This window comes from Periophthalmus magnuspinnatus, chromosome 20 (assembly GCF_009829125.3).
Source record: "Periophthalmus magnuspinnatus isolate fPerMag1 chromosome 20, fPerMag1.2.pri, whole genome shotgun sequence".
NCBI classification, from domain to species: Eukaryota; Metazoa; Chordata; class Actinopteri; order Gobiiformes; family Gobiidae; genus Periophthalmus; species Periophthalmus magnuspinnatus.
The window spans coordinates 4,863,248-4,877,506 of NC_047145.1; the positions used below are offsets into that span (position 1 = coordinate 4,863,248).

At 40.8% G+C, this 14,259-nt stretch overlaps 1 protein-coding gene across 4 annotated transcripts; it reads right to left on the minus strand.

Annotated features, from left to right (window-relative positions):
- Nucleotides 1-3,503: 3,503 nt before the first annotated feature.
- On the minus strand, nt 3,504-13,447 carry LOC117388409 (pyruvate dehydrogenase E1 component subunit alpha, mitochondrial-like). 4 transcript variants are annotated; one of them, XM_033985954.2, is made up of 13 exons: nt 13,309-13,447; nt 12,218-12,238; nt 11,279-11,389; nt 10,141-10,206; nt 8,853-9,026; nt 7,702-7,828; nt 7,251-7,342; nt 7,036-7,128; nt 6,489-6,644; nt 5,738-5,809; nt 5,592-5,659; nt 5,279-5,387; nt 3,504-4,266 (listed from the first exon to the last, which is right to left on the minus strand). In XM_033985954.2, the coding sequence occupies exons 1-13, from the start codon at nt 13,366-13,368 to the stop codon at nt 4,096-4,098; spliced, it is 1,320 nt and encodes a 439-aa protein (XP_033841845.1). In that variant the 5' UTR covers nt 13,369-13,447; the 3' UTR covers nt 3,504-4,095. The 4 variants fall into 4 exon arrangements, with proteins under 4 accessions (XP_033841845.1, XP_055085976.1, XP_055085975.1 ...); XM_055230001.1 differs by lacking the exon at nt 11,279-11,389; XM_055230000.1 differs by lacking the exon at nt 12,218-12,238 and having other exon boundaries at nt 3,804-4,266.
- Nucleotides 13,448-14,259: the final 812 nt, after the last annotated feature.

The following is a 14,259-nucleotide window of genomic DNA, read 5'->3' on the forward strand; positions in this document are numbered from 1 at the left end:
ATGTTTACTGTATTTGGTCTTGGGTCAAATGAATGGGGAATTTCTCTATATACAGACAATATAGTGTTCTGTAATTGTAACATGCAATATTGTTTTCAGTAATGCAATCTTTAAAGTGATGTTGTCCCGATACTAAAATATTAGATTTCAGTACTAAAGAACATACTCAATCCCATAATACATATTTTTTTAACAATACAATGGAATCTTCAACACAAAATGGTGATGCTAGTGAGGTTTCTCCAGCTTCATAATGTGCCATATGTCAGACATGCACTTAATCATTTTATATAAATCTACTTTGAATACATGTTGTTGTATTGATTTTGTGACAATCCTGTACACAGAGGTGGGTAGAGTAGCCACATATTATACTCAAGTAAGAGTAACATTACCTCAAAATAATATGACTCAAGTAGAAGTACAAAGTAGTGGGCCAAGAAATTAAGCTTTAAAAAGTATTGTATTCCTCAACTAAGAGTAACTTAAAGAGTAACTGTCAGGGCATTGAAGTGAATGCAATTTGAAGGAGAAAACATTAAATGATGCACAAAAGCTGGTATTTTCAAAGGAGGAAAAGAAACTTTTTCTTTTACTAAGGATCATACCTGGATCACTGAGGGATTGCACAGACATATTTTCAAATGACACTAAATCATATCTGAAGGAGCGGTGTAAGAAACACAAATGTTCAGGATCATTTCATATTGTCAACATGAAGCTTTTGTCACTTCTAGACTTACTCACTGTAGGAAGACTAAACACAACTTTTACTCAAGTAAGACTACTGTTACTGGAACCCAACTCCTTGAGTGGGGTTGGACTCTCCATTTCTCTGGCGTTGCCCGCGGGGAGCGGCGGCGAGCTGGTGTGGGCTCATTGCCCCACAGCTCAGCCACTGCGTGTTGGGGTTCACTCCGGTGAACGAGAGGGTCGCGTCCCTGCGCCTTCGGATCAGGGACAGGTCTCACTGTTGTGTCGGCCTACGGGCCAAACAGCAGTGCAGAGTACCCGGCCTTCTTGGAGTCCCTGGGAGGGGTACTAGACAGTGCACCAACCGGGGACTCCGTTGTTGTCCTGGGGGACTTCAACGCCCATGTGGGTAATGACACTGACACTTTGAGGGGCGTGATTGGGAGGAACGGCCTCCCCGATCTGAACCCGAGCGGTGTTTTGTTATTGGACTTCTGTGCTAGTGACAGTTTGTCAACAAACACCATGTTCGAGCACAAGGGTGTCCATCGGTGCACGTGGCACCAGGACACTCTAGGTCGGAGGTCGATGATCGACTTTGTTGTGTCATCTGACCTCCGACCGCGTGTCTTGGACACTCGGGTGAGGAGTGTCGTAATGGCAGGTGCAGGTGCGGACCAAGGAGTGCAGACTCGGGGCAAGTTCACAGTGTTTATTCACAATTTGTGCAGAAATATAAGTCAATAGTTCATAAGTCACAAACGGGGAGCAGGGAGCGGGAGGCAGACCAGGCGGGCGTCGTGCAGAGCGGAGACGGGAAGCCAGGACCGGAGCGAGGACAGGAGCGGAACGAGACCAGGGCGAGCCGAGCAGGAGTAATCCAGAGAGCGGGACCCAGGGTGGGAGACGAGGAGCAAGCCGGAGACCGAGACAGGACAGGAGGCGAAGACACAGGGTGGACTGTACCGGAGCTGGGGTGCAGAGGCAGGAGCAGGAACGAGCGGGAGAGCAGGAACCTGGAGAGTAGCAAAAAATCCAATGGGGGGGGGGGGGGGGCAGCTGATGAGTACCAGCGGGCCAAGCGTGCTGTGGCTCGGGCAGTCACAGAGGCAAAAACTCGGGGTTGGGAGGAGTTCAGGGAGGCCATGGAGGAGGACTATCGGACGGCCTCAAAGAGATTCTGGCAAACCGTCCGACGCCTCAGGAGGAGGAAGCAGTGCTTCACCAACACTGTTTACAGTGCGGGTGGAGAGCTGCTGACCTTGACTGGGGATGTTGTGGCGGTGGAAGGAATACTTTGAGGATCTCCTCAATCCCACTGTCACGTCTTCCGAGGAGGAAGCAGAAACTGGGGACCCAGAGGCGGACTCGTCCATCACCCTGGCTGAAGTCACTGAGGTGGTTGGCAAGCTCCTTGGTGGCAAGGCTCCGGGGGTGGATGAGATCCGTACTGAGTACCTCAAGTCTCTGGATGTTGTGGGACTGTCTTGGCTGGCACGTCTCTGCAACATCACGGGGCAATCGGGGACAGTGCCTGTGGAATGGCAGACCGGGGTGGTGGTCCCTCTGTATAAGAAGGGGGACCGGAGGGTGTGTTCCAATTACAGGGGAATCACACTCCTCAGTCTTCCCGGTAAGGTCTACTCCAGGGTACTGGAGAGAAGAATCCGACCGACAGTCGAACCTCGGATTCAGCAGGAGCAGTGTGGTTTTTGTCCTGGTCACGGAACACTGGACCAGCTCTATACTCTCCATCGGGTCCTTGAGGGTTCATGGGAGTATGCCCAACCAGTCCAAATGTGTTTTGTGGATCTGGAGAAGGCATTTGACCATGTCCCTCGTGGTGTCCTTTGGGGGGGTGCTCTGGGAGTATGGGGTCCTTGGCTCTTTGCTAAGGGCTGTCCGGTCCCTGTATGACCGGAGCAGGAGCTGTGTTCGCATTGCCGGCAGTAAGTCAGGCCTGTTCCCGGTGCTCTATATTATATTAGACTGCTGCCCCCACGACCCGGTCCCGGATAAGCGGAAGAAAATGGATGGATGGACGAGTACTGTTACTTCAATAAAAATATTACTCAAGTAGGAGTAAAAGTATGCTGCTAGAAAAGTAACCGAGTAACTGATCCACATTTGCCTTTAAGGAAATATACTGTCACCAGTTTTAGCCTTATAGACTTGGACTCAATATTTAGCAGAAAATATTAATCTTAAAGACATAAGGATCCTGTTTTACAATTGTACCTGTGTACAAGGCTTCAGAATGTATTGACAGAGCTCATTCATTTTACTGCACACACAATAAACCACGCTCCTCACAGACTTAAAGTGCGTCTACTAAAATATTGCTTGTCTATTGTGGATCAATGACTTTCACATTTTCATTCTAACTTTTGTGGTTAACTCACGTGGTCTATAGACTATATTTGTATATTGTAAAGCTGTTTTGTGTGTGTTGTCTCCCCTTCCCAAGACTACAGATGGAAATTAACTATGAGCTACAATCTGGTACAAAAATATCTTCCACTGTGCTTAAAGTAATTGTACAATGTCCTAAAAAAATAATAAATAAAATAAAGTGGTACTCCAAATTGTCACAATCAGAAGACACTATTTTGGCCTCATTTTTTAGAACTGCAGGTTTTCAAGAGAGGTAACCCTGCAAAGTTAAGCCTTTTTTGTCAAAAGAAAATTAACTTGGCGTTGATGATCTTGTGGCAATTTTATCTCGCAAGATCTTGTCCCACCCGTCCAAAATACACAACTATGCAATTCATATACCATCTGCAGACAGAGTTGGACAAAGAGACAGAAAAACTTTGTAATAACTTAGGTTTAATATATTAATATATTTATGCAACAATTGAATAACTGTACATGAAACTAAAGCTGCATTCCATTCATCCTTGTAGCTCAGACTCAAGGAAATATAGAAACAGTGACAACAACTTTAGCAAAGATTATTCCTCAGAAAAACATGGACCCAACAAAATGAACATTGAAACAGCACATGGTTGCATTTACAATATAAAAATATTCTGCAATATTTTTTATTTCCCGTGACACACACACACATATATATATATATATATTTTTTTCTTAATCCACCAGTCAGTCACGCTCATCTGAAGTGAGAAATGAGATCCACCAATGACCAGACTCACATGTTCGTAAAGTATTGGCGAATTGGGTATTCTGGATCACAGGCAAATTAAAAGGGCATTCTTGTTGAAAAATAATCTGACCTGCTAGGAGAACTGGAATGCAGCATCATCATATTTACACACGAGTGTGACTGAGGTGAATTCTTGAACTCTGAAGTGATAAAACTCTAGAGTGGGATTTGCAGCTGCAAGAAACCAACCACCATCTTGGGACTGTAGGAATCTTAATATCTTAAAAGGAGTGTTAGCTACTGCTGACAGAGACCAGTTTGGCCCAGGGGTGAGTTCCTCTGACCTCCAATGGGGGGCTGTTGTGGTAGATGCAGTTACATAGATCGTCCAGCGGGGGCTCTGGGTCTGATGTCGCAAATTGAGCTGCTTCCTCCACCTCTTTTCTGATCTCGATGTCGATTTCCTAAAAAACCCAGTAACAAATCTTTCTATATATAAAAAAAGCAAAAATAAAACACAGCCTGCAGCTAAACCAGGTTCATAATGACATCACAACATTCTGTTGGCCAATACTATACAATTAAGAGATGGTATTGGTCGGGGGTGACAGTAGCTTGGTTGGTAGAGTGTTTGTCCACTGATTTGAAGGTTGGTGAAATCCTGCTCTCGACATAAACATCATTGGTTGAGCAGTCAGATCCACTGAACAACAGGTTGGTGGTACGATTCCAACCCTCACATATGAAAGCTGTCATTGTGTCCTTGGGCAAGACACTTAACCCACCAGACCCCCAGTGTGAATGTGTGTGTGGTTCTTTAATGTAAAGCGCTTTGAGTGCCTTGAAGGTGGAAAAGCACTATTACCATACAGGTGGAGGGGGCCAGTAAAATTTATATATTTAATATGCAGATTTTTGTTGAAATATAGTAAGTTCTGGGGTCAAAACACATAGGTTCAACATTTGTGAATTTACCTTTTGGATATTTCATGATAAAGTATTAATGTTATTAATAGGAAAAACTGACTCTTGTCACAAACTGGGAGAATGACATGGTCACATTCTACAATCTGAAAACCAACAAAAAAAATAATCTACTTTCAAGAAAATGTTATATTATCTTCTATAAGGCAACAAAAAATTGTACTACTTTAGTTTAAAGTGCACCAAATACATTACATACAATACAATACATTTTCAGTTCATCTGTATACTCTTTTTGTAGTATTGTGTACCACTGTTCCTAAGCCAATCTCTACCATTTTTATCCATTGTAAAATTATTAGTGAGGACTAAGGTGTTTAACTTGACTTTAAATCTACTATATCGTGTTGTATACATCATGTTGTGGATAAGCATGAAACATTGTCAAAATTTTGGCAGTTCGATCCCCACTGGGTTCTTGAGCAGTTAATAGTTTGTCACTTCAAACTTTTAAAAGATTTAGTTCCCAGATACTGCAGCCCATAGACAAACCTTAAACTCCTCTGTAGACGCCATGTTGTTGCTGAGCATTCGTTCTTTGAGCATCGAGATCGGGTCGTTCTTGGTTCGTACCTCCTGGATCTCCTCTCGTGTCCGATAACTGCAGATAAGTGATGTAACCATGTCAAAAAATATATGATTGCAAGTTATTATTAAAAGTAATTAGAGCCAAACTCAAACTCCACACAGAAAGGCCCCCCCGAGAGTCAAATTCAGGACCTTTTAGCTGTGAGGCTGAAGTGCCAAGCACTGAGTTATCATGCAGCCAGAGCTACTTTTATGGATTTTGTAGCAAGTTTCTGACCTGACTCCTGGGTCACTCATGCTGTGTCCATGATAGCGGTACGTCTGCAGCTCCAGCAAAATGGGACCCTGAAACAAATGAAAACATAGCTTTTAAAATGAAACCAATTTATCTCATCATAAAAATTAAGCCAAAGATAAACTTGCCTTCCCTGACCGACAGTGGTCAGCAGCAAATTTTGTGGCCTCTCGGACGCACAGAACATCCATCCCATCCACCTGCAAACACACACGTACAGTCACTTTAAAGATGCACCATGTATGATCAGGGGTACACCACCTTTGTCAAACAATTTAAGAGAAATTATATATGTTATATGATTCATCTGCTCTTAACACTACAGGACTGAACGATTTGGGAAAAATATCCAATTGTGATTTTTCTGACAAGCATTTGGGTTCAGAGTTCACCGTGCACATTTTAAATCCATTCAGGAGAATTTGAGGAACATTTGAGAGACGATTGAAATCAAAACTGCTAAACTAATACAACAATCCCATGCTTTGCAGAGCACATTTGTAAAAGTCTAAACTACAGACATGATTAGGCACAATATTTAGTTGTTTGTAGAGAAAATGATAGAATATCTATACTGTCAATTTGGGGAAAAATTTTATGAAATTAAACTGAACAAAAGGGACTATTTTGTGTGCAGCATCATACATGAGCATCAGAATCTGGGTGGAGGCTCACACCTGCAGCTGCCGAGGCTCTGCCCCGAAATAATGTAGGTCTTAACGGGGCAACCACGAGGGACTGGACCCAAGCAGTCAGGACCCAAGACCAGGGCTTAGACCAGGGACCCAAGAACTGAGACCTGAGGAGTCAGGACCCAAGACCAGGGACTAGGGACTATGGACCAGAGATCAGAGAATGATTCTTATACTGGAGTCTCACCCTGAGCCCGGGGATGTAGTCTCCCCTCTTGTAGTAGTCTGTACTGGCTGCAGCTCGCTCCACTGCGGTGCCCATGCCGTATCTGTTATTCTCACAGACGAAGACACATGGCAGCTTCCACAGGGCGGCCATGTTGTACGTTTCAAACAGCTGACCCTGAAAGAGAGGCACAAAGTTCTCATTATAGACCAACAAATAGTGACCACACAACAAATCAGCAGTGCAAAAGACTGACCAAAAAAACATTTATTATCCTACACTATAAGAATTTTTTTTGTTTTTTGGGACTTCATTCCCATAAACTAGGGGCGTCCTTTTTTTACTTGGCCAAAAATGCATGTTAGTTTTGGCTCTCAATCTGCAGGCAAACAAAGTGAAAAACATAATGGCAAAGATATTTATCACTAAAATATCACTGTAAAATAAAATTAAACAGATGCTTCCTGTAGCACACCCTCTTGAGCTGTGGGCCAAATTAAACCACCAGGACTGCCAAGATTGGTCCGCAGGCTCCAATCTGACCCTCTACCGTAGACCTTAAGCTCACCTGATTGGCTGCTCCATCTCCATACAGCGAGACACAAATCTGATTATTGCCTTGATACTGACAGGCCAGAGCCACACCAGCACCCAAAGGAACCTGTGGTATATTAAAAAAAAAAAAAAAACAGGTTTCAAATATGCAGAGAACTGAAGATCCTTAACTTGCATGAAAGAAACAAGGCAGGTCTCTACATATCAGCACCATATAGATTTGGTCACCTGAGCTCCCACAATGCCGTTCCCTCCGTAAAAATGTGGTGCATACATGTGCATCGAGCCGCCTTTACCTTTGGCCACGCCCCCTTTACGCCCTGTGGAATAAATACACACGTAAGGGTGACTGGAGGATCAGGAGATACTATTCAATTACTTTCTCTTATTATGTTTCTAGTAAGTTGTCAACATCAGCTGGCATGCCAACAGTGCACTTCCTGTTACTTGGACAATAAAATTCAGCCCTTTTACTAAACCAATCCAGTTTGAACCCTAAAGTGTGTGGTCAAGTACCACAATGTATTCCTTCGATGGTATTCAGAATAGTTTTCTAAAATCACATGAAAAAGTAACAGTACCAGAATACAGATACTCAAAATCAGTGTTCAGAATATGTATTTTAGGTACATGCATGTAGTTACTTCCCAACACTGTACATTACATATCTATATTTGACCTGTGAGTTCAGCGAGGATCTCTTTGGCCGAGACTCCTCTGGTGTATGTGAAACCATGAGCTCTGTATGCAGTGATCACATGGTCTGTTCTTTCAATGCCTGCTTCAATTCCTGCTGCACACGCCTCCTACAGAACAGCAAAAAGACAATATTAAAAGCAGATTTAATTTAAAGGTGTACAAAGGGGCACAACCAATTTCAGAGGAGTCAGAGTAGGTCATTCTATAGCCCTGTGATGATCAACTGAAATGCATTTTCTGGTTTGTTTAAATAAATGCTGGTTTAATTCTTAGGTGATACTTAGGTTTTGTAGTACATCAATGGCTTTGCGATATGGCAAAACACATGGATCACATTTTTTCTCTAATACTGATGGATTTCCATTAAAAAATGGCTTTCAGTATTGATTTCATGAACATAACCAAGATAGACTTTTAATAAGGGCCATTTAACATAAAAAATATTCCAAGCTACTATTTGTAATTACATCAGCCGACCTGGTCCTGGTGTATTCACATATCATCACTAGATGCCCCCTGTGTGTCTGATGGCTATGCCCATGTATATATACCGTCTATGGTCAGGCCAAAGCTGGCACACCAACCCGTTACCCTGTGCTCAAATCCTTTTTATAGAGTGCAATGGATTCTAGCTCCAATTCACCTTCTATTGAAATAGTTTTTCTTTCTGTAACTGCTGCAGTTTTGGCCTTAAATTTTTCATATTAACCCACTCTACATGATCCTGGGTTTTTTATTTAACCATTTGTTCATAAATGAAGATATGGACATTAATAACACAAATGGGGGAAGGGCCTCGCTCTTGATTGGCTCTTTGGTTGCTATGATACTCAAGCTCCAAATTCCCCCTCCATGAGCCTCCATGAGCCTCATTTGACTTCATTTGGGTTATTGCACTTATTTAACAGTAGTTGTGGTTAAATAGGCCGTGAAAATCTACATTTTTTTCTGTGAGTGGAATGTTCCACAGTATGGCAGTTATCAGGCTAAACAATAACATTTCCATGGAGACTATTAGATGGCAGACCTCCACCAAAAAAGGTACACAATGCATCTTTAACCTAAAATTGAAAAACAACAACCAAAATAGTTAGAAAAATGTGTCGCACATTGAATCAGAGGTATTGCTACCTGTCCATCGTAGAGGTGGCAGAATCCCCTGATGATTTTCTGTTTGTAGAGTTGATCTGCCTTTAGCTCCATGCGTCTGATCGTCTGCATGCACCGGTAGAAGCCCAGGCCCTGGTCCCGAGTCAGGACTGAGGTATCAGGAGGGCCCTCCTCCAAACCGTGTACATCACATTTCTAAAAATTAATAAATTCAATAAAGAAAGATCAGGCTTCTACGTAAAGTGTGTTGAGAAGCGCAAAACATTAGACTAAAGGATCATGCATCACCTTCTGAGTAAAATAAGTGTCAAGTATAAATTAATACAAGTCAAATCATTAAACTCTGGTTAGAGGTACTGCTCCACCTGTGACCGTCTAGACCAGGTTAGTATCACAGAGTTCAATCAGAACTCTCCTTCAGAAGCAGATTCTGGTTAGAGCAGGTTTTATTCCTTCAACCCAGAGTTTCTGAGAGGTGACCGACTCAGGGTTTTGGTTCACTCTGGGACACGACCCCAGAGTTTTCCATTTTAGTCAATTTGCCAAATGCACACTTCATTGGGTGCATTGATGGGCACTTGCGTAACTTCCAGCGTGACAAGGCCTGTCCCATTTCATGCACCCGATGAATGTGGCCGAAAATGTGCACACTTTGTGCACGGCTATATCTCATCATGTACCATGTGCGGCGACTTCTACAGGAGAAACAAGGTATATTTTCCTAAAGTTATGTAATACAAGCACCAATTGGGAAGAAATCACCTATAACATTACATTTGCCTGCCAATATTCAAAGGGAAATAATTCTTCACTTCATTCAATCCAAACAGAAATAAAAAGCTGTGACGATGACACCTTGACTTTTCTTCAATTAAATAATAAATAATTAAAAGTAAAACTAATCATTTCAGTGTCCATGTTGATCATGAGTCAACAGCCATATAGCTCATTAGTCTGCAGCTGTCATGGTTGCTAGGCGGCATAACGTAAGGGCAGACAGCAGTCGAAGTACACTCCGTGGTGTAGGCCTGTCCCATTTCGGCACAATGGCGGCTACACGAAGGGGTACCCTTCGTCGGCTGGGTACTTTGACGTGTGCATTTTGTTGAATTGGGACAGGGCCTAGGTTGACCTCTTTTCAGGCTTAACAAAGCCTGAGTTTGGACTAATCCTTCTTCTTGAACCAGGGCCTGTCTATTTGAAATGTTTTAAAAAGTTGGTTAAAATGAGATTAAATTTAAAAAAGTTCAATAAAAAGGTGAAGGAGCATGTACGCATACTTGGACATCTACAAACTCCAATCACTTACTTTGATGCTGAATGTGACTTGAGGAGTGAAATCTGTAAATGACCGGGAAGCAACCACCTGAGCCGCCTAAACACACAACAGACATGAGTGAATAAAGTATACAAAGTTTACATATTAAAAACTGTTTGTCCTAATGATGAAAAAACAGTTAATCATTGGAAAGTAGGAGTAAACATCAAGCAAAGTATTAGTGGTTAGACAATGACGGAACATTGTTTCAGATGTGTGCTACACCATTTTATAATTCCTAAACTCCTAAAACAGCCGAGTGAAACCTAGCTTGTTAGTTTGTGGCCAAGCAATTAGTGGGTAAAGCTGATGCTTGCAAGTAAATGCTTATTTTAAAAAGTTAAACCCCAAAATGGGAAAAAATCTTTCTAAGTTAGTTGTAGGTCGCCAAACAGGTAACAGGCTCTTTTGGCTCCATTTGGCCAATTTATAATTATCAGTGTACGGTTGGCTTTGAAATGACATCACAACATTATACAGGCCAATAATATTTTAACATAGATGAAGGGTAGCTAAAATCAATATTGTTTGCATCTAGGGTCTTGTCACTATAATAAATGATCACGTTCAATTTGTGACCTTTTAGATATACATGTATACAGAAAAATGGTTCTTGCCCCCCCATCTGGAAGTATACCAATCACCAACTTTAATCCACAAATGTTGCCCCATATCAGTTTGTTTGGGATTAGCTCTACAAACTTGCCATACTAATCTTGTGGTTTAAAGTACTTTAATATTTAAGTCGGCGGAGTTAGAATAATGGCACCACTTTTCTGAGGCCATTGTAAATATTTCACATTTAGTGCTGACAGAAGACCTTGAACTTTGTGGTTGTAATTACTGAGCCTATACACATGGAACAAAAACACAAACCAGGTCAACAAATCTATAATCTGACAGTTACACAGCAAATTCCACCATGGAATTCTGACCTGTCCTCCAGCTCCATTTTAAGATGGGAATGTTGCGATGTCACATGAACACAACACATTCTACTTTACACCAAAATGATTTGGTGCAAACGCAAAAAGGCAACCAAATAAAGCCCGTCCTCATAAACAGACCATCACCAAAGTCCCCTCATCCCTTTATTTTTCATTCACCAAAACCATGGCCTGGTCCTTACAGTGTTGTCTATGGGCTCTGACTCTAACTCTGGAGGAGGTTCAGGAGGCAGTCTCCGGATCTGTGTCTCGCCTGACGACACGCGCACCAACTCTGATAGGTCGATAAGAAGCTGAGGAACACAGGAGCCCACCAATCAGAATGCATTGCCCATTGCCATGACAACAGGCAACAGATAAACAGGAAGAAAATGGGTCTATGGGCACAACTAGGAAAAACTAATGTTGAGCTGGAAGAGCTCCACTTTCATACTAGTGACTGAGGGTTACGTTTTACAACAAATTATTTGTTTTCTTTAACAATACCACACATTTGCTGGAGAAAAAAAAAGTTAAAACTCAATATGCAATAAGATGATAGTTGTCTGAGGAAAAAGGAACTTTCTAAAAGTTCCTTTTTACTCACTTTGTCTAATGATAATGCATGTAGTAAAAAGTCTGCATTGAGATGTGTATCAGGAACAACCTAGACAAGTGAATTTGAAGTTGAAACTTCAGGTACAGTATATAACTTTAAATAGTTGTTTTCATTTTGGTTGCTTTTGTTGCACTGAAGGCACTGGATCCTTACTCTGAAAAGGCTTGCACCTCCACAAACCTTACTCTTATTCTGCCTCAAGGAAAGCCTTCTACTTGTTCCACTTCCATGGAAATGTTCTTTGGAACAGTCACTGTAGAGATATAATCTTCTACAGTATGATGTAAAACATAACAAAAGTATGGTTTTAACTTTCCATTTCCATGGAATCATGAAGGTGGCATCCAATCACCAGAAAGTCCCATACTGTACCTTTAACATATTTGTCAGACAGGCAATAAACTGTAGTTTTGACTGTTTAACATCAATGGGCTAGCTTAGCACAATGAGATGGTTAACTTGGCCACAGGATCAAAGGAGAGGAAGAGAGGAGGAGAGGAGGAGAGGAGGAGAGGATTCTTACCTCAGAGACTGTCTGTTCTGCCTACAGTTCGATTTGCAGATGGCAGATGTAGCGGGAGAGAGGCCAAACAAACATTAGGATTCTGAGTTAAAGGAGCAAAAAATTAGCAGGAGCCACAAACACACGGTTAATGGGATCAGCAGCGTTCAAAGTTCTCCCATGTTTCATGCTGTAACGGTGACCCAGTGTTGATATACCAGTATTGCCCTTTAAAGACAGAGATGCCACTAGTATTTGAGACATGTTTTTTTAAAATTAAAATTCATGTTTAAAACTCGTATTTTAACAATACGGTATAGTTATTACGTTGCCAATATTTGAACTAAGCAAATGGTATATGCTGTACCCATAAATTTCAGCTAATTTTTTCCAAATATGGAGGGCCAGCAACGGGAAACACTGGACACTGGATTATCATGCACCTAGTTTAATAAAACAAAGAAGATTTTAGTTAGAGACACAGATGTTAAAGAGGATAACTGGTGTATGCGTTTTGAATAATACCAATTTGTACATTGGAAAATCCTTAGAAAAATACAGGGTTGTTGAGTAAGGTAGCAACTAAATGAAATCTTGCATAAATAACACAAAATTAGGGACAATTCTGCAGTTGTCTTTCTGAAAAGCCCATTGTGTTAAGCCTAATGCCTTTTCAAATTCAAGAATTTTAGGCGTCAATGCTACAGCTTACTCAGGATGTTGAGAAAAGTGGGAAATGCGAACGATGTTATATGAGAAACAAAGCACACTGGTGTCATCTTTTCCCCAATATGTGCTCAAGAACTAATGAAAAATAGTGAGGCTTAAGATAAGATTGTCTTTAAGAAAAAGTTTGAAGCGCCTGAACACAAAATTATGCAGCATTTGGTTCTCAATTTCCACCTTTTACTCCATGCATGTTAATAAACTCACAATTCAGTTCAAGCATGACATACGATGCAAGATGATTTTAAGTCAAAAGTCACAGCAAGCAAGGAGCAGCATCACAAGGTCAGTAAACACCACAGGGTTAGCGTTTAGCATGTTAGCAGGCAACAGAGAAGCAGCCAAATGAAACGCTCCTAAAGCGGTCTCCAAACCCGGTCACTCACCACATTCCGGCCCGTGATCCGGCAAAGTGCGTTAGCGATAAGACTAAACATATTTCTCATTCTACTCAGTGAGGAGGAGCGACTGAAGAGATTAAAAATTAGCCGCTCGCTCAAATAGCCCCTGAGTCCGTCACTGAAGGGAACGCGGGTAGAACACAGACATGAAATAAAGGTTCCGCTTCTATCAGTTCCCTTGAGTTATATTTCCTAGTAATTTTATGATTTCTTTATCATTTACATTTACCATATCAATCATATTAACAAATCATTACAAATATTTAATCAATAATATACAAGTTTGTATTTATTTAATATAAACGTGCAGAAAGTAAGAAAAATAAACATATAAATTGTTTTATGTACAAATCTATTTCACTTATAAAAAATATGTAAATTAAAGTGTCTTAAAAAACACTGGATTTAAGAATTTATCTTATTTAATTTATTTTTATCTGCAGTATTTTATTTGTATGTTTATCTCATCACTGGGGATACAGATAAACCATGTCTATGCATTTTAAATTAAATCTTTAAATGCAGTGTATACACAATTTAAGAGAAACAATGACTAAAAGGATTTCATAATTGACATATTAGGTGAAAATACTTTGATTAGATTAGCTTGTGCTATAGATCTATAATAGGATTTTATATCATAGCTGTTATATGGAAATTGTAACAAAAATAATAAAATAGTTGTGTCCCAAAAAGACAATAGTTTAAACAGAGGTACAGTTTGTAAATTCATTTATTGTAAAATTTCAAACAAAACCAACAAAGAAAAACATGTTTTAAGGCTGTGACCTTTTCCCATTAAAATAGATAATATTAACAAAAAGTTAGACATTTTGTTTCCAGAAATTTGCACCATATTTTTTTTACATTTCAAAATAAAAAGTAATAATTTCTCAAGGCATCAAATGTTTTGCTGGTAATTTGATGACATGTTGT